We start from the raw sequence: 27,960 nt of genomic DNA, 5'->3' as shown, positions 1-27,960 counted from the left end.
GAAAATGGCCTGAAACAAGGAGATGCATTGTCACCATTATTATTCAACTATGTCCTGGAATACGCTATAAGGAAAATCAAAGATAGCAACCAGGGCCTAGAGTTGAACGGTATTCACCAGGTTATGGCGTACGCTGATGATGTAAATTTAATAGGGGATGATAGGAGAACAATAGAAAGAAATGCAGACGTCTTATTAAACGCTTGCAGGGACATGGGTTTAGAAGTAAATGCAGAGAAAACTAAATACATGGAAGTGCGTCGGGACTATAATACGGCAAATTATGGATGCGTTAATATATTAAATAATACTGTTGATAAAGTGGATACTTTCAAATATCTAGAATCAATATTAACAGAGGAAAATCATATTCACGAAGAAATTAAATGTCGACTAAAAGCAGGGAATTCGTGTTATTATTCAGTTCAAAATCTCTTGTCGTCGAGAATTCTGTCGAGGTATTTGAAGCTTAAAATATATAAAACGATAATTATGTCTGTTGTTCTGTATGGTTTCGAAACATGGTCACTTACTCTGAGGGTAGAACATAGACTGGAAGTATTTGAGAATAAGATCCTGAGACGAATATTCGGACCCAAGAGGAACGGGAATGGGGAATGGCGGAAATTTCATAACGAGGAACTACACAATTTATACGGATTACCAAATATTGTTAGGGTCATCAAGTCTAGGAGGCTTAGATGGGCAGATCATGTAGCTAGGATGGAAGAAAGTAGAAATGCTTTCAAAGTCTTGGCTGGAAGACCAATCGGAAAACGACCATTAGGAAGACCAAGGCGCTGTTGGGAGGACAATATTAAGATGGATCTCGCAGAAATGGGAATACAATGTAGAAACTGGATCAGTTGGCTAAGGATAGAAGTCAGCGCAGAGCTTTTGTGATTGGGGCATTGAACCTCCGGGTTCCTTACGCCATAGATTTAGTTAGCTTACGAAGCATGAGTATATGCCCAGGCTGATACTACAAATAGATGAAATGCGCATTTACTGAAAAGATGAGTTCTACTGACGTTGGGTAATCTATATACTCTTCGTGTGCTAGGGTCTAGGAGAAAGAAGGAGATAAGATTTCACATCAGGTTACGTCACACATTCGGACACCTTCATTTTCATTAAAAATGGAAAAGTCAAGAGACTTTTCTTTGTGGCAATCGGACACAAATCATCACACTTATCTGCAAAAAGCACTTTTCAAATCGGATTATTGGGAGATCTCCAGTTCCAATGTTGGGGGAAAGTGTCCCCCCATTTCCCCGGAATTTGTGCCCATACCTACAGCTGAGACAACTTTCCAGCATGAGGAGAGGAGCATACCCTCATCTGGCATTTATTGGAATTTGTGCCCAATTAGCTGATGTGGAATTAATACATATTGATGGGACTACTAAACGCACTATAGCACGAAGTTCAGATTGAAATACTACAGAATCCGATTCTTTTTTAAAAATGGAAAAGCCAAGAGAAATCAATTTCATCTTACATTCCTTTGTGGCAGTCGTACACAAATCATCACACTTATCCCAAAAAGCACTTTTCACGTCAGATTATTGGGTGGGACAGTCCCCCCAGGTCCAAGGTTGGAGGGACATGTCCTCCCGTTCCCCCGGGATTTGCGCCAAAGTGAGAGAAGAATTGTGTAATTATAATTGCATTTTCTTCACCCAGCAATGAGCTTGCAATTACTCCGTCCCGAACTCTGGCGTTACGGATTTGCCTTTATCATCTCTGTAGGTCATCATTCTAATCGTACCCGCTTGGTTTGTACAGCTTTGTTGTATTATACTTTCAGTTCTGTTTCTAACTCACTATATCAAAGGTGCGGTACAGGCCTTATCTTGTTTTCGGAATTGTGATCGTTGCACATCTTAAATCGGGAAGTGATGAATACAATACCGTAATAAACTGTACCCTCACTTTTGCAGTTTTATGAGTTGAAAGTGATAAAATATTAAAGGAAATGCTAAAGGGTAAAGGGTCCTTCTTTACAAGCGGAAAGTTTGCAAACATTGAAACATGTGTCACTCACTTTTAATAAGGATTTTATGTAGGCAGTTCCATGTTCTTAACTTGAAGGGTTCCTGGGATATTCTATATTTGGCATAAACTTTGCGCACCGTTTTTGTTCTTGAAATACATTTTATGCAAAATAACATGTTAAAAGCTCAGTTAGATGTAGTACAAAAGTCAGTTTTAGAGGGTACAACTGTTTTTCCACAAGGTTCTAAAAAGAACGTCAATTTGATCTATGATAGCGATTACAACTGCATTATTTCTATTCTCAATGGGAACTACAATAATTTCAGCGAACTTACTTTGGGCTTTAACTATTGCGCTTACCTATATGCACTACACTACAGGCTTTATCAGTACAATAATATATTGTATTCGTAAGTATACTTCCGAATGGAATGACTAGTACTTAGTTATTTGATTTTTGATCAATCATTGATAGTAGGATTGACAGCGAATAAAGTAGAATTATAGTAGTAGAGACCGTCCATTATAAGCTGTATGTTTACGAAACCACATAAAACAAAGTATTTGATTAAATAAATTTACTCATCTGAGAAAATGTTGATCCATCTTAAGCTTGAGTGTAACATGAGTGAGTTACTGCTTGAGTGTAACATGAAATTCAGGATACTAAAGATCATTCGAGAAAGAGTAAATATATTTTGCTAGACGGTTAGCACAAAATTTTCACCTTTTTACAATCAATGATTTTCAAAGGATATAATAGATTTTCACTGGTACTGTACTATCAGTTCTATTCGTGTCCTACTATCTTAGATTCATAGTTAGTACATCATTATTCTACGAATGAAACACTTTTCGGATAATATGTTTATGAGTGTGTTACAATTTATAATTTCGAGGAAAATGCAGAAAATTATAAAGATTTCGAGGCGAGTTAATAAATTGTGTATCTACGCGGCAGTTTGAATCCACCTCAATCGTTTCATTAAAAAAACATTTTTAAATCACGAATTACATTTGCAAACACTACATGGGTGACAAAGAGCCTATACTATGAACTTCAATAGAAGAAATGCAGACACTCGTTAATTATTACGTAGTAAGTTTTCAATAGATTCAGTACTTGATCGTGCCGTCTGTGAATGTTATGAAATGGTATCAATATTATGGTGATATGGTAATATGGTTTGGCACTATGGTACTACGTGTGATCAGAGCTTGCGCTTCCAGAAGGCTCAAGTTTGTACGCAATAAAATAGCATTTTTGCATTACGCATCTTGTTCAACTACTTTCAAATAGGCGTATTTATCTTGAGACAAACCCTCCTCGATAGGTTTGTTTTATTGGATACTATATTTCTAACGATATTTAAAATTTACTTGTTTTATAATACATACATAGTTAGTGTTAAAGAAAGTTTTCATGTTTATACCTGGTAATAGTAACTTTGAAGGTCCCCTCTTTCCCACTTCTAGACCCAGCCATATTGGTTTTAATAAATGCCAAATTACGATTATTATCAACAAAGAGAAGCTCTTCTACTAACTCTGGTATCAATCTCCTTCTGAGTATTAATTGCTGTGAGGACTAACGAAAGATAGTATGTAATAATAATAATATTATTATAAAATAATTGAATGATAAAGATATTTTTCAACCTTCTGTTAGAATTCCTGTGGGCTTCCCTGACTCTGGATATGTTTTTATAATGAACAAAGAGGCTTGAAACAGCAATTTGGCAAGTATGATGTGTATAAAGGACAAAAACGCCTTATGAGTTCTTTTACAGAAAACTAAGCAACTGACCTAGCATCTGTTTGTCTTTTTTAAACACGGACCGCCTTATGCAGAGTCGTTTTGACAAATGATTAGCGTCATGCTAAACGCCCGACTTCTGCAGGAAGCATATGTAAGTCGAACGCTTTAGTATGGCTCTAATCACGCTTCAGAAGGACTCTGCATATGGCCCAATGTTACAAGGCACAGAAACAAGTGGAAAGTCACGTAATTTTTCGCCTGAGGGCAGCTTCAGTGCTAAAATGAAGACTGACATTCTGTCAATATACTTTGTAGCCATCAGTCAGTCATGAGTCATACAGGCTCTTTCCAAACGTTTTTTATAACATAGGTTAATCAAATCACGTTGTTGTAGACAGTGGCGGTGGAAGATGAAAACATTTACCCGGGATAAATTTTACTGATAAAGATTGTGTTAATCGGATAGGAAGCAAAGTCCATTGTATGTTGTAATCCCTCCCTTTTTTCTATACACACTGTGTGAGATTTAACTTGTAGACTCTAGTGAGTTACACGAAAGAGAATCTTATTTTAAAAAAGTGACATTGTCAAATAAGAATGACCATTATCACAATATATTCACAATGAAAAATACAGTAAAAGCTCCTTATTCGCGCTTCCTTCATTCGCGTTTTCACTATTCGCGGATTAAAAAATGGGACCCAATTCCTATATTCGCGACTAAAGATTTCTTTATTCGCGGATCTAATCAGTACGTACATACATAATAATAAAGAGGATTCCAATAGGTATCCAACCCAATATCCTTTGTAAACGCCGTCAAATGGACTAATAAAATATAAAATACACCTTATTACAACTTTGCCTAAACAGACAGTGCTACAGCAGAACGATATCCAGAAGAATTTGCAAACTTAGTAGCTGATGGAGGATACAAACTTGAGCAAGTATTTAATGCAGACGAAACGGCATCGTTTTGGAAGAGAATGCCAAACAAAACATTCATTTCTAAAAGCGAAAAGTCTGCTCCTGGATTTAAGGCAGCAAAGGATAGAGTTATACTGCTGCTATGTTCTAATGCATCTGGAGATTGTGTCATTAAACCACTGTTGCTTTACAGATCGTTAAATCCTCGGGCTTTAAAAATCAAAACAAGGAGGACCTACCAGTGTTTTGGCGTGCTAATAAGAAAGCGTGGGTTACAATCGCTATTTTTTGTGACTGGTTCCGGAATTGTTTTGTTTCTGAAGTTGAAACTTATTATTATTATTTTTTTTTAAAAAAAAACAGAATTTAGACTTTAAAGCAGTTCTAGTTTTGGACAATGCACCAGGTCATCTTCGCGAACTTGAAACTATGCATCCAAATATAAAAGTGACATTTTTTACCTCCCAACACGACGGCTTTTCTTCAACCTATGGACCAAGGAATAATCCAGGCCTTTAAGTTCTATTACATTAGAGGAACCTTCAAAATCGTATTGGATAATATGGAATGTAATCCTGATATGAATGTTATGGAATACTGGAAGAAATTTGACATAGCAAAATGCATCGTAAACATAAAAGAATCATTGGAAGAATTGAAGCCACACACATTGAAGTCATGCTGGAAAAAACTGTTTCCTGCTCTGACTGAGGAAAATGACGAAGAATGTGTGCAAATTCAAACTTTGACTGCAAACAAAGCCGAAATTGCGAATGGAATAGGACGAGATGGGCTCGAATAGATAGAATCAAGTGACATTCAGGAATTGCTTGAATCGCAAGATGAAGATTTGACTGAAACTGAATTGGAGGAAATGTTAAATTCACAGCCAATTGAAGAAGAGGCTTCAATAAGCACTGGAAACGTGACATTTAATTTGAAAAATCTTAGTGAAGGTTTAAGAATTGCAAATGAGCTTTGTGATTTCTTTATGAAAATTGATCCGTCTATGGAACGAAGTCTTATTTTTAAGAGGCAAATTGCTAACGCCACTGCTGAATATCAGTCTGAATTGAAGAAGCTTGTAAAAACTGCCAAGCGAGAAAAAATTACAAAATTCTTCAAACCATTGCCTAAACCTGAATATAATAATTAATCAATATGGACAAAACCTTCAATTACAGTAAATTGATTTTTTATATATGTATTTGATTTTTATTTTGTCACCTAGGAACGTATCCCCTATAATCTCATATAATCCCATATAACTTGCCATTCCGTATTCACGGTTTCTGTATTCGCTGCATATTTATGGAACATATACCCCGCGAATAAAGAGCTTTTACTGTATTCATTCACCAGTTGTCGTACTTAATTGTCTGCAGTGAAATTCCCATAATACACTTTCTTCTTTACTAATATGATATAAGCTCCTTGGCATTGGTACTTGGTTATTTCATAAATTCCTTGAGAAGATCTTTGTAGGAATGAAGAATCATCAAATAGTTTAATCTATGTTGGGTCATGGTACTCCGAAGATAAAATTTCATTCTTCATAGAGCCGAAAATAATCTTTTTGCTGTCACTGATGTCATAGAAACAATAAGGTAAAGCATTTATAGCTTATTAACTTCCGGAAACAAGTCATGGTTTATCTTTTGGTTCAGATTTCAATAAGACAACCAGATCTTGAACACCTTCAATGACGTTTAAAGAATCAGTTTTCCTTCGGTGAAGCGAAGAAAGCATCTTTAACTGTGCTTTTAAGTTATTAAAATGTATACCCTTTTAATACATTTCGATTAAAACTGGGGATATGTGAACAGATTTTCCATTAGTGTTACTAATCAGCTACTTTTGAATATCCTACAACACAGAGAAAATGTATTCCTCAAATCTTCTGATCATGGCGTTTAAAACCAATTCGTAGGCTCCAAAGTATTTTTCACGGTAATATTCTTTCGGTGCTGAACATGACCAGTGTCGTATTTCGCCATATCAAGTTTTTAGGGATTCTTCTCTGCCGTGGTAATGTAGGAAGAATGCTTCGTTACTTCTGCTCGTCTATTCATGACTTCAGCTTCAGCACTGATGTTACTTTCCTGTAATTGTTTAGAACAATGTTCTGTCAAGGAAAATGTGCAAATATATACTATTACACACGTACTTGTTATTGCCTTGGTTCATTTCCTTTTTCTCGTACTCGTTCGTTCGTGGGATATGCACCATGATAATTCTTCAATGACCGAGGCCTTCCGATAAAACCACAATGAGAATAGGAAACTTAAAATGGTTGATGAAGTTAACCTACAAGGAGGATATAAAAGAGAAGTTCCGTGATTTTGGATTTTGAATTTGAGAGCTTACCCAAGTTTACACGGGCAGTACGGCTATTTGCGTGTTCTTTGGTTATTGACAAGAATGATTTCAATATTAGGAAGCATGTATTATTTATGTCATTTTACGATATAAGTTTAATTAGATTTTGTTGCTCCGGTTCGAAGCTTCTACGTATTTATGACGATGGCTGCACATCACTTGGACACCATATTCCTGAATTAAGTTGATAACACACCGAGAGGATCATCGATGAAGAAGCACTAAAAGTTCTAGACAAATACTGTCTAAACATTTACCTTTCCCAAATTTATCCTTGTTCTCTTCTAGTCTCTTTTGAGCCCCTCACATCACAATTTGTTTCCAATTAAAAGTATTCAACTTCGTTTGTAAAGTAACCCAAGTCATAATCACAAAGCCATTATATCTGGTTTAAAAGTTTCATTTTATAATATCTTGGGATGGCTTGTCAGTTCTAAATTCCCAAGTTCTTAATTCTACTTTTGTTATTTTGAGCTACAAGAACTAGTGGAAACCTATTACACATGAAGGAGATTTGGCTTTATTTTTCAATCCGTCACTTTTGACATACTTCACATGGCGGAGAGGTGGTTTTATTTTCAACACCCAACTATTATGTTATTACACATGGCGGAGTTTGTCTTGGGTTAAGATACTTGTTTATTATCTTGTTTATTAATGTTTAACGTGTGTTGACAATAAAAAAATTAAAATTTACTAAACATGAAATATTTTTTTCCACTATCTTTTTGTACATGCATCCTCACAGTCGCTTGTGCGTCTGTTCCCTACGAATACAATTCCTCGTGTATCCACCAGCTCCGCAAAATTTTTCTTCGGGTTAGATACACTTGTTACTTTAAGTGGTCAACTTACACAGACTTGTTTTCACAACTATCATTTTATGACATACGAGAAATGTTATATCTATAACCATAACGGTTAAGTCATCTTAATGCAGTAATGAAAATCGTTCTATAAGAAACAACAGTTCTTTTCCTGAAGAAAAGAGTAAGTATACCATTAATTTTTATGTAGATCCAAAAACTATACTTGCATCAATTAAAGATTCATGCTTTCAGTAGCGAGTTGGTCAAGGAAAGTACATCAGTATGCAGATATATTATAAACATATACGAATTTAGTGGTGAGTGGAACCAGGCACCAATAAAATAATATCAATTTAGAATACAGGTGCAAATGATAACTTAAAAATCCCTTTGAAAAATTTCCCCCAAAATGGTATGCAAATACTAATATTTAAACCTGGACTCTCAATTCAGCCCCACAGTCATATCTAAAGTTATAGTTTTATTTACAATGCAATATTTCGTCACGTTTTTATTTTTTATGAAATCTTTACAACGGTAAGTTTGCATGGCTCATCAATTCTGGCTATTTCATGGAAGCTGACTGTGACTCGTGTCTAGATCACTACTTAAAGCACAAATGTGATATGAGAGAACGAATCGTCGAGATTAAGATTTTAAAGAACATTGAGCTTCATCGCAATGCATATTGAAGCAATACTTAAAAATAAAGAAACACATAACTTGTCTTGGCTTGAGTCTTCTATGAATTACCTTACTCTTGATGCTGCACTTAATTAGATTTGCATAAATATAGAAAACAACTGACGATGTGATGCGAAGAAGATCATTATTTTTTTTTTAAATTATAAAACTTTTAGATATTACTGTGGTGAAATGTCCATATGTCAGAATATTTTTATGTCAGAGGCATAAATTTTGGTATTTAGACTTTCAATTAAAATAAGTAAACACATGTTTAAGCGTTTTCTTTTAATATTTGATTCAAAGGGAAGAAAAGAGATTAGGAACAGGACTTATATTTCTCGAACTTTAGGCAGCTATGGTCATGGTAGCCCGTCATATATGACGGGCGGCGTCCCTCGGCAGCCTCTCTACCCGGGAAATTGTGGAGAAAAAAGGAATGGGAAATGAAGAAAGCGATCAGAGAACAATATGTTAGATACCAGCCGGCATTTGTCCGATGTGAATAAGGAAAACCAAGGAAAAAGTCTCTCACAATGACTGACCTTAATTTTTTACACCTTTCAGACAGTGTTTTCATCGGAATCGAACCCAAAATTACTTGCACCAAAGGACAGAGTGTTAGCGACTACTTTATGCGCGGGTAGAGAGAGGAAGAAAATAGTCAAAGTTCCAAATATTATAATGCATGGTGAAATTTTGTAAGAGATCGAGTAGGTATATCAACTTTTTAAATTTTTAGAAATTATCTGAATTTCGAAAATTGTTCTGTAGGAAATAAAGAAGACGAAGAAGAAAGAACATGATTTGAAATATGGTTGATTTTTCGTAGAATATAAATTATTATTTCAATGTTGGTGGCCAGCTGAAACTCGATGACACTGTGTGCAACCAGAATAGTAAGTTGGGTCACCCATTATGCAATGTAACCTTTTCCCAACAATTTTCCAGACTCACCATTCTCCACTGGAAAGCCAACGATCTGCTCTACTTGGGTGCTTATATATTTAGAGGTTGGACGGAAAGTAACTCCCTATTTTGAATTGTGAATTTCTATTAATGCTGTTTATAGGTAGGAACGAAAGTTATATTGTTTTATTGACTAAAGTATGCCCCTTTTAAATATTTTTCCTGATCTTGTGAAGCTTTTGATGTTCCTCTTAAGCTACAGAGATGCCAGGTCGATTAAGAATTTAGGAGAGAGCCAAAAATGCAGCAAGATTTGATTTGTGCTAGTCTGTAATTCAGATCTAACGGTGGAAGAAGGGTCAATTTGGTAGGCTAGCTATTCTTGATGCAAAAACAATTAAAATTTGCCATAGAAAATTAATGACTACTGGAAGTGTCATAGGCATTAAGAGATTAGTTAGCTCCTCTACTTCGGTATCAGAAGAAAAGGTAACTACAGTGAGGGAGATGCTCGAATGAAGCCCTTCAAAATTAACAGGACAGGCTACAAGAGAATGTATCATTACACGCTATTCTGTGCATGAAATTCTCCACAAAGATCTACATTAGAGACCGTGAAAGCCTCGTTATGTCCAAAAGTTGTATCGAGGTAATTGCGATAGGCGTGTTGAATTTTGTGAAATGATGCTCATATGGCATGAATATCATCCATACCTGTTTGAAAAATTATGTGGAGTTATGAAGCTGTGTTTCATGTAGGGGTGGTACGTTAGTCGTCATAATAGGCATTATTGGGCCGAAAGTGATCCCAAAGAGATCGTTGAAACAATACAGAGCAGGCCGAAAATGATAGTGTGGTGTGAATTAATTTATTTCCACATCATTGTACTCTATCTGTTGAGAGACACAATGAATGCTAAATGATATCTGGAAATGTTAGAAAATTTTGTATGGCCTACAATTTCTGAATGAGATTTGTCACATGAACTGTTATTTATGCAAGATGGAGTTCCACCTCATTACGCCATGCCTCTAGACAATAGTTTGACAAACGCTTCGCAGGACGCTGTATAGATCGCCGTAGTCCCGCAGAATGGTCAATGTAAAATCCAGACCTCACCCCAGACGATTTCTTTCAACGAGAGTGGGCTAAAGAAAAGTATATCGCAGCAAACCTTCAGATCTTTGCGAACTTAAGAATAAGGTCCGTGAGATCATAAATGGTATTCTGCTGAGTCCTTGACGAAGCTCGTAGCAACCATACCTGTTCGTCTCAGACTGCGTCTAGAAAATACTGGAGCATATATTGAGTTGTAACTTTTCTAAAGATAATGGTATATAATAATCTACATACTTGCAAAAAGGTCTAGTTTATACCTTACAATATCTTAGGTGGAAAAATGTTAAAACTAGGGCGTTACTTTCCGCACACCCTGTACAAAATATTTTATTTGAGCAAAAACTGCATATATCGATTTTTGAAGACAGAACACGTAGGCTTTTACGGCGTACATACATTCGAGTCTCTGAGAAAAACACATGTTTTAAATAGGGCCCATATTTGTCGAATACGTCATTCTAAATTTTTTAACATAAGTTAATTTGAAAGATCTTTATTTTTTCATCTTTTCCGACTGAAGAAAATACTGATTTACAACAACCGTCCACAAATGGTTAAAGGTGTGAAATAAGGAATTACTTTATTATTAGTAAGCTTTGTGTGTAACAGTTTATCTCGGGATAACAGTTCCACAGTTGTAAATCGGACATTATCAAATATTAAATGTTTGAAACAAGACGTTATATCTTCATTTATATATCATGTAACGATTTTATCTATGGTAAGAGCTACATAGGTGTCAGTAAAACATAGTAAAATATTACTAATTATATATTATTTTTATTCATAAGTTTAAGATGTTATATGCTTTACATGTGGTAAGATTCTCACAGATGTAACCAATACCTAATAAAACGATAGAAATGTGAAATGAGTAATTACATTTTCACTTGACAGTTTAACATATAACAAATCTCGACATAACAACTTCACAGATAATACATAATAAAACATGAAAAAGGTGAAATTTGGTATTATTTCTTTGCTTGTAAGTTTATCATTTAACAGTTTAGCCTATGATGGTGCACAGGTGTAAATAATATGGAAAATAAGGAATATGAAATAAGAAATTAAATCTTTACTTGAGAATTTCACATATAATAAATTTATTTTTAAGAATAGTTCCACAAATACCATTTAGTAAAACTTTAAACATTTGAAATGATGTATGTTTGTTTGTAAGTTTACAGAGTAAACGTTTAACACATCATACAAATTGCTAAAGTTAGATAGTTTGCGCTGGTGTAAATAATATATAATGAATCATTTGAAGTACGAAGATTTACTTTTTTACCTGTAAATTTATCATGCAAAAGTTTTATTCATTATAATAGTTCCTGTATATAAATAACACACAATAAAGTGTTAAAATAGTGAAATAAAATATTCCTTTATTTACTTGTAAGTTATCACGCACAGGTGTAAGTATAATATGCATGAACAGTAAGTATGCCAAAGAACCAATTACTTATTTACTTGTAAGCTTGTGGTGCTAATTTAAAATTCAACATTGGTATGTACAACATGCACACACCAAATGAAAAATTGAAACATAGAGTGTATATATTTATACATAGATTACAGGGAACACTTATTTCAAATTAAACTTATTACAATTCTATACCTTCCAATCTATTATAATTAAACTGATACAATTGTGAAGGTGTACCTAACGGGCACTTAACAAAAGAGAACCGTTTGAATACTATAGCAGTATTTTTATCAAATATACATACCACTAAAGTATCATCTTTGAGAAGTGATTTTATAACAACGAATACAAAACATTAATGCTTATAAAAACAAATGTGTATCTTATACAGACAAAAAATACGTTCAAGAGAATTCTTAGATTGCCATTCTGCTCATGCTCACCTAAATATCAAGCAATTTAATAATTGAACAATATAGCTAAAATATTGTGTTAACTATTGCTTTACCGCCAATGTGTATACTGTAATTTACACAACGTGTTATTTCTTAAAATCGTTCAATATCCATTAAAATCGTTCGTTTTGCTTTGTACATTAAATGAAAATTAGCTCTTTGATGCAGATGATAAGAGTTTGCTCCGATTCCGAATAAGAAATAATATTGTTCGGATTTCATGTTAAGTTGTGGAATCACATCTTATATAACCTCAATGCTGAAAAAACATTACCTAAAACAAACAAACTATTAAAAGAACATAAAACAGAATTTATCAGGTTCCGCTAACATGAAAGATTACGAACTAGTAACTCCATTGAGATTAAATTGTTTTTGATATAATACACCAATTGCCTTCGTATTTGTGAAGCACTAAACTGGTAAAATTGGTTGACATAACTAATCATATATTGGTGGATTTCCTTCAGGATTTGTAATTTTCGCTACGCACCTCAACATGTGACATGTGTGTAGCTATTTCCAAATTTACTTCATTTTCCTATATAATTTTCTCCTGCTACTACACCCAATGGAACAATAATACAGCGATAACATTAATAATATTAATACATCAAACTGCAAAGAGAAATGGATGTCCTGAAGCTTTGTCAGAAAATATTTCCTTTTAGAGTTACTATGAATTTTGTTTTTCCTTTGGACATATCCTTCACACACGCCTACTTACTTGAAATTTTATATCCATAAATTTACTACCAATTGTAGACATTGGTTTGTTATTTTGAAGCTATGTGTTAATATTTAAAGAAATGAGTGAAAGTGTTCTAACCCAAAAAATAATATATTCAAAACTATTGAAACAATAGCTAGTGGTTAATTTATAACCAATTTTGTCATCAGGTGGAGTAAATTTACGAATACACCTTAGGCATATATGTGACTTTGATTATAAACTGGAATTTGCTCAATATTAAAATGAAAACAACGTTATATTTCTTGCTAAATCATATTAACTTGAATGTGGAGTCTAATTGTAGGTTAATGATGACATTTGTTTCATAAAAAGACATGGTCTCAGCAAAAAGTAATAAGCAACTTCAACCAGGGTTATCACAGTGAAACCAATGAATAGAGATAATATACCTCCTATCTCAACTGCAAAGAGAAGAAAAATAACATTGTATTTATTTGGATACATTTTAAAATTACATCCCTTAAAAATGATTATCTTCAAGTCTATGAATTATTAATGTTACTTAGAAAGCTAAGCCATGATAGAAATAGTGTAAAATTAGACCTCACTTTAGATAAATTTGTAGTGATTTATGCGCTTCTATTTATATCCTCTCGTTTATCCCAAGAGCCTCAAGTTTGAAACTTTCTCATCAGTCCCTTGCATTTATCATTCGTCTAACTTCGTCCCCTGGGCATAGCTACGAGTGTCATTTTATAAAACTGCACGAAGCTGCAACACAGTGGTGTTGTCATGCAGTGGAAGAGAAGAAGTATTCACTTAAAGTTCAAGACTTGAACACAAGACGCATATATTCGAAAATTTCTTAGTGTACGACGATTGGAAGACACGATTATAAGAAACGGCGTATAAAGGCGGTCCAGACACAGTGAAACTGACAGTAGGAGATCAAAGACCATACGATATTATCGAAAGATACAAGTTAAAACCTCTACGTAATTTTCAGTATTTCCGTAAATTTTCATTCATATTTGTAATGGTATGTTTATCAGATTTGGAAACAGAGAAGTATCATTTTAATACCATTTATGTGGATTAGTATTAGAGGTTAAAGTTCATTTATATGTTGTTATGGTGAGTTATAATTAAGATCTATAGAGTTACTACGTAGGCATATGTAATGTACATCGGGTAACACGAAATGAGAGAAAAATATATTAAGTTAATAATTTAGGTCATATTTCTTTTCGACTTTTAATGTAATAGTGCTTAGTTTCTTCAAACATTTATAGAACGTATTTGGAAAACATATTAATAAATTTCACCAATTGTTTGTTTTTAGTTTACCCACATTATTTCACTTTCTGGCGGAATAGCCTCGCTACTGACTCACCCATCAAAACATACTCATTTATTCAGTTATCGTTCTCCAGATTACATACTGTAACTTGGCTACGAAGAAAGCAGCACGTTTCAACGTGTTTAATCGTAATACCACTAGTAAGTGACTAACTGCAGGTATAAACCGGCACTGCACAGCTGATGATATGTGAGACCAGTAGCGCCTACTCCGTTTTGCTTGGTGGTGGGTAAAAGACACTATTTTCAAGCCTTTCATTAATGTATTATTGATCAAAATTAATACATATCTCAAATTCGGGAAGAGAGCGATTGCCTGCACCAACTGAAGCCCAAAGAGCAAATGTATTGCATTGAGAGCAAAGAAAAGCCGTAAAATTGCAAAGTAATCCAAGTGACGTGCCTTGAAGTTCAATGAATGCTAAAGTGACTATTCATTTCCTAATGCGAGAAGTTTTTTTTTTTTTATTCTGCCACTTGTAACATCACTGTAGTACGTGAGATTTCTTCTGAATCTTGACAGGGTGAGATAACCTACTGCTAATTTGAACTTTAAGATATACACCATTAGAGAGCAGTGCAATCACAACAGTTACAACTCGCAGAAATAGAAGCAGGAACCTATTACGCAGAAAATAACCAATAACTGCTATGAAGCAAAGTATAAATTCATTGATAAATTGCTGTTTCATATAGAACTCGAGCTACTGCTCGAGTCGCGACAGATAACTGTACCAGAAATCAGACGTAGACATACAGGCGTGGAATGTTAAGGTTATCTTCTGAACACTTAATATGTTCACATGAACACACTATTCCAAAAGCACTGAGCGCATTGTGGCTGTTTTGAGGCAAAACTTCCCAAACTTGGGTATCTTCGGGAAATAGTAAACCTAAGATCATGGTTCGAACCTCTAATCCAAACTTAGCAAACGGGAAAAAATGTACAAATATGTTTTTTTTCTTGTAAGTATAATAGGACATGTTAAGATGTTATAAAGTGTAGAAAAAATAGTATTGATTGAAATACTTAATCATTCATAATACTTTATTCTAATGTTTCGGGAATCCTATTCAGGACAAAGTATTTTCAAGATACTTAATTTAGAAATGTCAATTAAAGCATCTTTTTAACTTTTTGTGTGTAAACACTTTTCATATTTTTGTCATACATATTTTACTAGCTTGAAATAGCCGTTCGTCGCAAGAAATTGTACTCTTTTATGAAGAAAAACCTTAAAACGCTATTTTAAACCATTTTGTTGCCTTACTATATGCATAGCTCTATTAGAATATGACAAAAGCTAAGATATTTTTGAGTAATTTTTATAGGCCCTTTTTTAGGCAATTTTTAGGTCTTCAACTTCGGGGCCGTACTTATTACCTTCCGAGTGTCTTTGAAACTTCGAAACCTGCCTACCAAAGTTTTCATCGTCTTATTTTCTTCTTCATCACGGCCATACATAGCCACACACATAGTAGCCAGAACTTCATAATTTTTACAAAAACTGAGGATTCGTATTCTACCGCACCCGGTTTACTCTTCAGATTCAGCTCCATGTGATTGTCTTCTCAAAGATCAAAACAAAGCTTCGAAGGTACCGCTTTGAAACAATCGAATAAGCTATCGCAGCCTATAATAATGAAATTTCTGTTAGTGCCCAAAACGATTTTTTTATTTCTCGTGGTTTTCAAGAATGCAAAACTTTATAGATGCTTGTAGGGACTATTTTGTGAATTTGTAAAAGTATTATGTAAATCAATTATTTTTCAAAGAGTATGCCAAAGCTATCAGCATGTCCATCGCATATATTCATCTAGTAGTATCACCAATCCCCTCTCATCCTGATTAAATATTTACATTTGACTCTTTAACGTATCTGCAAGTTCCTGACAACAACTCCAATGTATTGTGATATATTCAGCTCCGAAAATTTAGATCCCTAAAAAATAGGAACGTGGGCCCACGCTCACAATAAAAGAGCACAAGAAGTGTTTTACTTGGGTAACCTGGGGCCCTTCTCCGCCTTTTCAACGTTATTTCTTTCTTTATGCCTTTTTGAGAGTCACAACAACTAAAACTTCCCATAAATGGAATCACTGAAACAAGGTTTGAAATAACTTCTCACAAACTGCTTTCATTTGGATGTGGCCGTATGATCATGAGTCCTTAATGAATAAACACAACCATGATGGGCTTTAGCGTCACTAGATTTTAATCATAATCACTGACACTGAACCGAATCTGAAATCAGTATCTCTGTCTTTCAATTAGATGCTAGGATAAATGCTTAAAATGAAGTATGCTAACCAAACGTAAAAGACCTACTAGTTTAAGACTGAAGATATTAAAAGTGGAATCATAAATGAAGGTGATGAAACAGTCTTGTCTTACACTAATTAAAAAAAGCAATACAAATCAGCTGTTTGTTCTTCGTTATTCATTTTTTAAAGAGTGTCGTGTTTAATACATGTTAGGGACACAAGTGTTTTCACGTTAAACTGATGGTCCAAAACTTAGGAGCACAAACCTACCTCTGAACAGAACACCCGTCATCATCCCATTATTCTCGCAATAAATTCCTATGATAAGCATTGCTTTTTTTGCTAATGCAAATTTGCAATCGCCTGTATTGGATAATTGGCTACTTTCAGTTACACATTAGTAATTAATTTATTTCAGTAATTATTAACCGGAGTACCGCTGCACACTAGTGCGTCAGGATGCTTGATCAAAGCCACGAATATAAAGAAATTAATTGTCAGTAGCCTACTGTTCTAACATGAGCACACTGCTGAGAATCCTCGTGGTGTAGTTATCTTTTCTACCATGCAAATAGTTCTTAAGACTACTGTCAAAATCTAGCAGAAATATCTTGATGATTATACTCTTTCAAAGATACTGCTTTTGAGACTTCTTCTCTCGTACAGGTTACTAGGATTCCTTTTAGGATGACTTGTGAGCCTGAAAACGAAGGTAAGAATGTTAATAGTACCGCAAAACAAAATAGGATCAGAATCATTTCTCTGTTTTACAGCAAACTTCTGATGTTCAACGTCGGATCTAAACGGAATATTCTGTGCTATGTGCGTAGTTAGGGTATCATCTTGGAAAACGTAGTTATGTGCGTAGTTAGGGTAAGATGACGGGCAGCAAGTAACACCAATTCCATGATTTTAGCCACTAGTCACTAGGGTCAGGATAGTAGGGTTTGACGTTTTAATGTATATACAATTTATTCAAGTTTCAATATTTCTGTGAGTTTCTTCTAGTGGGTGGTTGTAAGTTTGTTATATATTTGTTTCAGTCGCACAGAATCATCCAATTTTAAGAATGCTGAACCATTTAAACTTGATCGGAATCGTAGAATTTGCATTAAATTTGAAAGTCCTTTAGGCAACTTTGGCTTAGGCTGAACGGATAATGAAGGAATAAATTAGTAGGATGAAGAGAGTTGCCAAAAATGGGAAGACTGTGAGAAAAAGCCATACTTAGGGTGTTTATCCACTACAAAGCCCACATGACATGAACAAGGATTAAAATGACAACCCATAGCACCAAAAGTAAGTTCTATCATTGAACCACTAAGACTCTACACTGGAATCTATGATTGCATCGTTACTGACAGAACTTTGAATTTATTTATGGTGTTACTATTGTCTTATTGACTAGTAGGCAAAATACTTAACAGAACCAGGACTCAAACCAGGTCCTTGTGTTGCTGTTTTAGACAGCAAAATGCTTTAACGTTGAGCTTTTTTTACACTCAAAAATATATAGACAACATTTGTCATTACTAGACTTCGGATCGATATGCACTAAAAAACGGCTAAATATGCATGCAAATATGCGCTAAAAATTACGAAAATATGCACTGAAAATATGCAAATATGCACTAAAAATTGTAAATATGCACCATTCAAAAGCTAAAGTCAAATGAGGAATTTTATTATCTGTAGAGAAAAAGGTGTATTACATGAACTACATATACTTGGTGTATAACTATGATGTATTTATGCTACAATATACAACTATGTACTTTTCGATGTTTCTGGCAAAAGCCTGTATTTATCTGTCAAAACATTACTGTATATGGAAAATGTTCTTTCCTTGTCACGGGTCGTTAAGAGACAGTATTTCAAAGAAGCAATGTTACTTGCCTACAAATCTGAAATTCGTGAGTCGTTGTTCCCAGGAACACTTTATTTACATTAGACAAGAATTTTATGCCAGACTTTTTCGCGTCTATTGACTATGAATTTCGAAAAAAATTTTGTCCGATTGGTTTTGGTGGCGTCTGTTTTGTTATTGAATCAAACTGCTCAAATGCACTACAAAGTCCTAATCATCGCTTTTCTAATCTCGTTATGATTTTTGAAATTGCACTAAAATGAAAATGAAATGAAATTTTTGAGTTTTACGTCCCATGGTTATGCCGGTTAGGCTAAAGGAGACGGTGATAATGAAAAATGAATGAAATCGTGGAATGAAGAAAGTGAGAGAAAACGGGAGAACCTCGAGAAAACCCACACACACAGTGTTTATCCACCACAAAGTTCACTTGGCGGGAGCAGGGTTTGAACCCAGGACCCCAAACACTAGAGGTGAACGCTCTACCACTGAGCCACTGCGGCTCCCATGAACTGAAATGAGTATTGATAAACGTAAGGTCGCTTTTAATATTTCAGCTCCGTAAGCCTCCAAAGCTTCTTGAATACATTTGGTTTCTTCGGGTTGAAACAGCTCACAGGCAGTATGTGAAATTAAAATATACATATACTTATACATATACAAAACATTTCTGGCATAAACATACAATAAAAGCTACCTAGCGAAATTGAACAGTACTCACAAAAATTTCCGTTAAAGGTTTTAAAGTTAACGAAGATAGATGTGTTTTTTTTTTTAAAAAATAGTAATGTACAGTCTGCAGCAAAAAAACCTGCAACATGAGCATGTAAATTTATTATGAAACGACGAAGTCTTTGCTCCAAAATTAGTGTTCAGGGAGGACGCCGAGGTTTAACCAGGCGTGATTCGTGCTTAGACGTTATGTTGATTCCCTGGACTGTTAGGCGTAGTTTCACAATAAACTTACATGCTCATGTTGCAGGTTTTTGCTGCGGACTGTACATACATATAATGGACATAGCGAGATAAAATAAAATGTTGTACATAGGTGTTTCGTATTCAATTACAGTATTTATTTGTGCTACGAATTAATACACATAAAACTTACAGTGAACAAATAAAGCCTACATACGGTTTCAAAGGCCAAGACAAAGAGTAGATGATATGCCCTTTTCAGCGCTCCTCCCTCTACTGTTGATTCCCTTTTGAACAATTGTGTATATTATGCTCCTTGTTCCATGTCTCTAAACCAGCTAGAGAACGAGTTATTGGTATTTGGAAATTACTATGCAAATTGCACTTCGTTTAAAAAGTCGCACGGTATCTAGGGCCTTATGTGGCACTGGACTAAAGGTTAAATATGTAGGGTAACAAGTAAACGAAGACCTTTACAACGTAGTTCATATATCTAACCTCTTACAAAATGTCGAAGAATTTTCTAAATGCTACATTCCGGAACTTGCAAATTTCCGTTAAAATATATATGTTAACATCCGTTCTTCGCAACACAGGTTCCGCCTAATCGAGAGAATTTAACCTTTTTTTTTTTTTTACCTTTAAATTCATGGCACCGTGAAATATTTCCGTTTAAAATAATTTTCCGTTTAATAAGTTACCTGTTGAAGGCAGTTTTTACTGTATTAAAGACCTGTATTCAGAAACCTTAGCTTCTTGTTTAAAAGAAAATAAATCAACTTGAAATTACTTTTTGTATCCAATTATGTGTAAATCCTAGAATATTTTCTTCCAGCGTAACATTGTCCGTTTCAAATAGTAATAATTTACAATGTATAATATAAATACTTTACAATGGAATAAAGTGATTTGAACGAGACATGGAGCATGAATGGAAAGAAGGTAAAGTTATCGAAAACATAACAGAAGACTTAGTAGGAAAGTTACGTTTCGAGAGACCTGGGTGCGTATCAAAGCAACACAAGCTTATATTTAAATACTCTCATAAACTCCTTAAAGGAAAACTTGGAAACTTATCTCAGAAAGTAACTGCTGTGACGAGTTTTAGATTTTGTAAAGCAAATATTTTAATTAATTTAGAGCTCATTTGCAAAGAATTCTTCATTCCTTCCCGAAATACATTTTTCAATGGTTTCTTTGCGATGAACTCTGTCGAATATGAAAAAAAGCCACATCTGAGTTGTTTCATAGATGTATAAACTCCTTATTAGACTTGAAACTGCTATGAAAATATAAGAAGGATAAACTGCTGAAGTTTCAGCTTTTGCTGTCGAAAAAAATAGAAATGTCCTCTTCTGAAATCAAGCTTACTTACTTTGAAAATATTATTTGTTTAGCATACATTTTGCATAATATATTTTCTTCTTGAATTGTTAATGTCTCTCAACTTCAATCCATTGTTTCAGAAGATAACTTTTTAGAAGATTTTTCCGGCCCATTTAGTTGTAGTGCGACATCTTTGTCCAATTTTTGTCTACCCAAGAAAAAAAATGTGCCATTCAAGTTAACAGAGGAGGGCCATTTCAAAATTTCAGCCACTTCGATCACCTGTACTGCGACATTTTCAAATTTGAATTTTAACCATCTCAGAATTTTGTCCATTTTCGTCCACCCAAGAAAAAGAATCATCATTCAAATTAACAAAACAGGGCCATTTCAAAATTTCGTCCAATTCGATCACCTGTAGGGCGACATCTCTAAATGCGAATTTTAACTGGCTCAGAATTTTGTCCAATTTTTGTCCATTTTTGTCCACCCAAGAACAAATTTTGTACCATTCAAATTAACAGAGAGGGACATTAAAAACTTGGGCACTTCGATCACCTGTAGTGCGACATCTTCAAATTTGAATTTTAACTAGCTTAGGAGTTTGCCCAATTCCTGTCCATTTTTGTCCACCTCAAAAAAAAATGTAAATTCAAATAAACGAGGGAGGGTCATTTCAAAATTTCGCCACATCGATCACCTGCAGTACGACATTTTTAAATTCGAATTTTAAGAAGCTTCAAGTTTTGTTCAATTTTTGTGCATTCATGTACCACCAACAAAACATTGTGTACCATTAAAATAAACGAGGGAGGGTCATTTCAAAAATTGGCCACTTCGATTACCTGTAGTGCGATATCTTCAAATTCAAATTTTAATTACCTCAGAATGCGTCCAATTTCTGTACATTTTTGTACAGTCACAAACATAAATAAATGGAGGTTTGAGCCATAAGAAATAATGGCTCCAACCTCCATTTATTTATGTTCGTGACTGTACCATCAAAAAATTGTACTATTCAAATTAACAAAAGGAGGGCCATTTCAAAATTTTGGCCACTTCGATCACCAGGAGTGTGATATCTTTAAATTCGAATTCTAACTAGCTTAGAATTTTCCCTATTTTGTGTAGACTTTTATACCACCAAGATAGTTGAAATTCAAATTTGAAACTGTCTCACTACAGGTGATGCAAGTGGTCAAATTTTTAAATGACCGTCCCTGGTTTATTTCAATAGTGCAGAATTTATTCTTCGTGGTACAAAAATGTTCAAAAATTCGACACAATTCTGTGCGAATTAAAATTCGAATTTGAAGATGTTGTGGTACAGGTGATCAAAGTGGCCGAAATTTTGAAATGGCTCTCCCTCGTTTATTTGAATGGTACAAATTTTTTGAGGAGTGGACAAAAATGAACAAAAAATTGGACAAGATTCTGAGCTAGTTAAAATTCAAGTTTGAAATTGTCACACTACAGGTGATCAATGTGGACAAGTTTTGAAATGGCCCTCCCTCCTTTATTTAAATGATACAATTTTTTTCTTGGGTGGACAAAAATGGGCAAAAATTGTACAAAATTCTAAGCAAGTTAAAATTCTAATTAAGATGTCGCACTACAACTAAATACACCAAAATTTTTCTTTTGGCATTCTTATACTGCCACACAATTTCAAACCCACACACACATAACAGTAGGTACTTTAACTACTGAGGTGAGTGACGTGGAAATTTTGTTGAAGATGATTTGACATTGTTATTTCTATCTTCTTCCAAAAAGCTGACATTCATGCATCATTACCGGGAGGATGATGAATCACTCACCCTTTTGTTATTCTCGTTTCACATAATCTTAGAAGATATTCTAAACTGACAACAATGAACCATTTAAAGATCTTGAGTCTATTTGTATTAGAAACTTGAAATTCCATTTATGAAGAAAGTTGTTGGTTGTTGAAAATTATCAATTTGGTCGTTCCTTTAAATATGCATTTATATGCAGTAACGACATAAACATGCACTAACGTCCGAAATATGCAAATATATGCACTATAAAACTCTGCTATTTTACCCCAAAACACCTGAAACGAATTTCTGTTTAAAGAGCATATCGATATCACATCAGGAAAAAAACATGCAAATATGCAAAAATCCGAAGTCTAGTCATTACAAACGACCACCACATTGAGTCGCTAAGTGAATCATTTTACTATACATTAGTGAAGGAATTATTACTATACATTAGTATACATTTTACTATATATTCTAGATAAGGAAGATCAGATTAGTTTAAGTTAGTAATAATGAAACAAACTTCTGGTTTGCGTAAGGAATGTTATTAATTTATATCTGTTGTTTCCATAAAATAACAAGCTTCTGGATGTTTCTTCTAGGTTAAAATCTAGAGTGTGTATTTTATATACGTAAAGGCAGTATAACAATTCATTTTTTTAAAAAAATTCTTATGTATGAAAACTATGAAAATTATTAACATTATATTCCTTGCGCCATTGAACGATTCCTTTCGTCAATCGTGCTTTTTTTTTTTCTCAAAAAGCAAGATTTGTGCCTGACCCCCCAAAAAACGTCAACTTTCTTTTACCATATTTTAATTCTTCCTTGCACTTTGATGGTAGCAACCATATCTAAACCATAATCTTTAGTGTCCCCCACAGCCGTCTTTTACCCATGAACACCCTGTCCGCCATCTTAGAAATTATTTTTCTTGTTTTTCATATAATTATTTTTCATGGTGTTTCTCAATATCTTCATAACTTATTCCAACCTCACATTCCCTTATGTTTTTTGAAGCCTTTTTCCTTTCCCTCTCATTTTTCAGTCGTTATAAAAACACCATTTACATTTAGTTTTCCATTCCTTGGTCTCCCTTTCCTTCTCACAAATCTACATATACTGTAAACCGGGGTAACTTCATCAGGTTCTGAGTATATTTTTGTATATAAACTCTGCAACACTGGATGCACATAATTGAAATCCATGAGGTATGAACATCTAAATCGCAATGAAATCATACCATTAACGTCATAAAAATATTCCGTTCCTAGAGTTGCCAAATTGATACTTTATTAACTGACGAAGTTACCCCGCCACATGGGGTAATTCCTTCAGGTAGGTGTTTGTCAATGAATTGACGAAGTGTCCTCAGGTATAGGGTAAATTCGACATACGGAAAACAGATATGAAGGGTTTGTAAGGTTCGTAAAGTACATATACCACATACCTGAGGACACTTCGACCGGATTTGTGTTTAACTATCAACCGGTTTCTTATACCGGTATTACAAGCACTTGTTGAGTGTTGCCAAGTAAAAGAAAAGGCTACATTCCTACGGTTTATTGTGACAAGTCACAGTACCGGTAATGTTGGATAGTCATGAAGTTCAGTCATCATGCTCACAAAAAGTGCACATGTAGTGAACGTCTTTGGTTAGGTTATTGCTCTCGTCTTTGACTGCTCCATAACTGGCTTAACATGCTTGGTACCTCGAGGAACAATTACTTTTTTTGATCCAGGGGTCGTCTATTATGTTGCTCCCCTCAAAGTTGTACATGATCTCCGATGGCGTGGTGCGCATCTGGAGTCCGATGTTTGTGAAGAAATTCCGTACATCGTCTGCAGACAAGGTAGCTCTTGCGGAAGTGATGTTTGTGGCAAGCCGGGTAGTCGGATTGTGACAGCGAATGAAGTTATTTAGGAAAGCTTCACCGGGAACGTTGTTTCGAAACTTCTTGATTGTGATTCCCTTTTTATCCAAGAACTTCTTGACGAGTAGAGCAATGTCAGACCTAGCAAATGGAATGCTCCACGCTGCAAGTTCCGCAAGAGTATCAACAATGACTTTCTCTTCCAGTTCGTCCAACGTCAAAGGTCGTCTCACAGTTCCACCATGACGCTAATTTTTTCTGTCCTGGAGGGTCGTTCGCGGCACACTTGCCACTTTTGAAGCGTAAGAGACGGATTTTCCCTGCACTATTATTTCCATGGTCTCCTGCATTTTTCTTCGTGGTAGTTTTGATAGCTACTGCCTCCCACAACTTCCTGGTACTTTTGCGACATGTTTCCAGCTCGCCTGAACGTAAAAAGACAATAACAATTTAGTTTTACTACTGATGACGACACGTACTCATGTAATATGACAACATTGCAACTATGACGAAGTTACCCCAGTTGACGGTACTTTACTTCTCAGAATAATATTTCCTTTGTTTCCCATAAAGCAGGAAACAACTTATACAGGACGTCGAGGATCCAGAAAAATCCTCAAAACTACAGAAGGAGATGGATGATCGAAGAAGGGAGATCTTTCCGGAAGTGTTCCACCACTGCTCCTACACTCCGACCTAAACTGTCGACTCACAGAGTTATTCATCTGATTTCGCTATATCAGCCAGGGCATGTTACGCCATAGGTGCACACCATTTATTATATTCAAAGAATACCAATCTCACATGTTTTTACAAAGCATGGCTACAGACGCACTTCATTACAATCTTTCACACCATTCTTAACATAGAACTCGCTAGCGCACATAATGGCCTCCAATGAAAATGAACTTGCAACGTAAGAAATTCCTACCTTAAATTTAGGAAAGAACGAGCTTATGCTAAAATTTTAAAAACGTCCGAAGGTGGACCACTGCACTTAGTCATGTACTCATGATCATGAACTTAAAAGAAATTCGAGAATAAATATACCTGTATTAAGCGTTATTAACTGAAAGTAAAAGGATAGTGCATACCATATCAGTAAGTTATTATATAAAACGATCTTAGTATTCCGAAATCGATAGGGCAAGAATTTTCGTTGGCTATGCATCTAAAAGGTTAAGTTTTCTGTTACAAATCAAATACGAAAACGATCCAATATCCTAAAAACTGTAAAAGACACAAAAGAAAAAAATAGAGATTATCCCACGTATTAGCTGCACAAAGATATAATCCCAAGGTAGAATCATGAATCACTTCGTATTTGATTACAATACAATTATTGTGAGTCTGTTTTAAAACGAACAAAGGACATCGATGCTGAATTTATAAATCTATATGTAGAGTCAAGTTTATTTCACTGTATATTAGTATGAATGTGATTATCAATAGTGATAAAAAGGTTACATAATTTAAAGACAAAATATACAAAAAGTATAAATATGTGAGTGTCTTATACTCCTGGAGTGTCATCACAACCCTTTCGTTTATGGTAAAACGACTTTGGCCGCCGAAGGATCCTAACAAAATTGATAATAAAACAATCTTGAATGTTGTGTTGATTTCCTCCCAATATTCGACACTGATTTTCCCTAGGGCAATTTTAACTTTTATCAATTGAAAAATCTTTTGTATTATCGTGTTTGTCTCGTCAAATACTACAAGAAACAATCAAAATATCACGACTCAAATCTCTTTCCTCCTCTTCACATTCAACACCGATTTTTCCTAAAGGGGGCCATAGACGTACACACTTGCTTGACCAATTTACATGAAAATTTTGTTTCATCATGCATGTTGGAAAATTGTTTTGCCCACACTCGTACCAAGTTACTGTCCAACTTAGTAGAAGAATGAATCAAATTAAAGAGTCACGTGACTTTTTCCACTGTCGTGATTGGCGGACTTAAATATAAAACAACAAACTTGCATGATCGAGATCATACACGGTAAACATGCATGAAGAACGGCAAAACCATCATGTATGCTTACAGAAGATTCTGAAAACTTTCAACATGCATGAACGAGGCCATACACGATCAACTTGCGAGCTCATTCGTGGCTAAGCGGTTAGCGTACGCGCCTTTGGCGTGGGAGACCCGGGTTTGATTCTCGGCAGGAGCTCATGTGGTTTGGATTCCACTATAATCTGTAGGTCCACGTTTCATGTAGCCTCGCTGCTGAACGGACGTTAAACTCAAAATCAACTCAACGATCATCTTGCCTCTGGTTTTATCATTTTTCATGCATGTTGGAAGATTTCTTCATGCATTAGTCTGTGTGTATGCGTCCCTCTATTTCCGACCTAGGATTAAAAGGAAGAATGGAATTGTTATTTTGCTTAATATCGTGAACTACAAGAATCAATCGAAATGTCGTTGGCCTCGAATCGATGGAAGTTACTAACATTATCTCCGAAATATTGAAATGGAGGACAAGAAAATAAACTATATTTCATAGTTAAACACAAATCCGAAACATTCGTTTCCAATCGTGAAATACGTGTCCAGCATATCAATGAAAAATTAGACTGCACAGTCGCCATGATAAAGTAAATTCGGCCAGTGAACCTTTCCTCTTAAAATTCCTTACTTTTTAAAATCACTTTTTTCAAGATGAATAAATGTTGATTATTTTGTAGCGTAGAGTATGTTTATTGTAATACAGAAGTTGTTCAGTCTACATTTGGCCAATTTTGACTTACCTAAAAATTTAGAAGAATCCATGGTTCCTAACAATACCCCGACCAAGGGAAACATATCGAGCACCTACGGACCTGGCGCCATGGATTTTAGTTTCCACTGTAATAGGCTTCTCTGAAGAAATGGGATGGGAATCTTGTTCAATTCTCTTTGTACAGCTTTCCAAAGTCCTTCCACAGTTGTCACACGCCGTTTTCCCAAAGCTCGCTTCAGCAATCCAAATCCACAATAGTCCATAGGACATGCATATGGAGATTTAACAGGTACCTCATTGAAAGGTATCACCTGTATACCACTTGCCTCCTCCATCTCCCTGTAGAATACGAGGGACGATCGTGAGGTATGTGATGAGGCCTTGCCCATGTAAATGCACACCAGATTAGCGTAATTTATGTACACTGTTGGAATCTCATGCTCGTAGATCGGCAGCATGATCTGCTCCTGAAAATACTGCGAATTTATTTTGCAGTTCTTCGCCACCCTACGAATCTTCATTTTACCTCGGTAACAGTAATCAGTAGCGACCATGAATCCTTTTGGGAAGGACTTTTTTACAGACACAGACCCATCTTCTGAAGTTCTTGGCACCTTTCTCTCGGTACATGATGGTCTCGGTTTACCACAGTCGGAAGGGTAAAT

General features: G+C 35.0%; 1 protein-coding gene across 1 annotated transcript in view; it reads right to left on the bottom strand.

Annotated features, from left to right (window-relative positions):
- Positions 1–12,732: 12,732 nt before the first annotated feature.
- The window catches only part of LOC145665322 (uncharacterized), a 170,770-nt gene continuing 155,542 nt past the window's right edge, over positions 12,733–27,960 (bottom strand). Inside the window, exon 5 of the mRNA XM_081732622.1 lies at positions 12,733–13,627. Coding sequence (XP_081588748.1) covers positions 13,500–13,627 — 128 coding nt within the window. The 3' untranslated portion in view covers positions 12,733–13,499. The remainder of the gene's footprint in view (positions 13,628–27,960) is intronic.

Source organism: Thermobia domestica, chromosome 11 (genome assembly GCF_964235325.1).
Source record: "Thermobia domestica chromosome 11, izTheDome1.hap1.1, whole genome shotgun sequence".
NCBI lineage: Eukaryota > Metazoa > Arthropoda > Insecta > Zygentoma > Lepismatidae > Thermobia > Thermobia domestica.
Note: the sequence above shows the minus strand (reverse complement) of the source record. Positions and strands in the feature narration are given on the sequence as shown.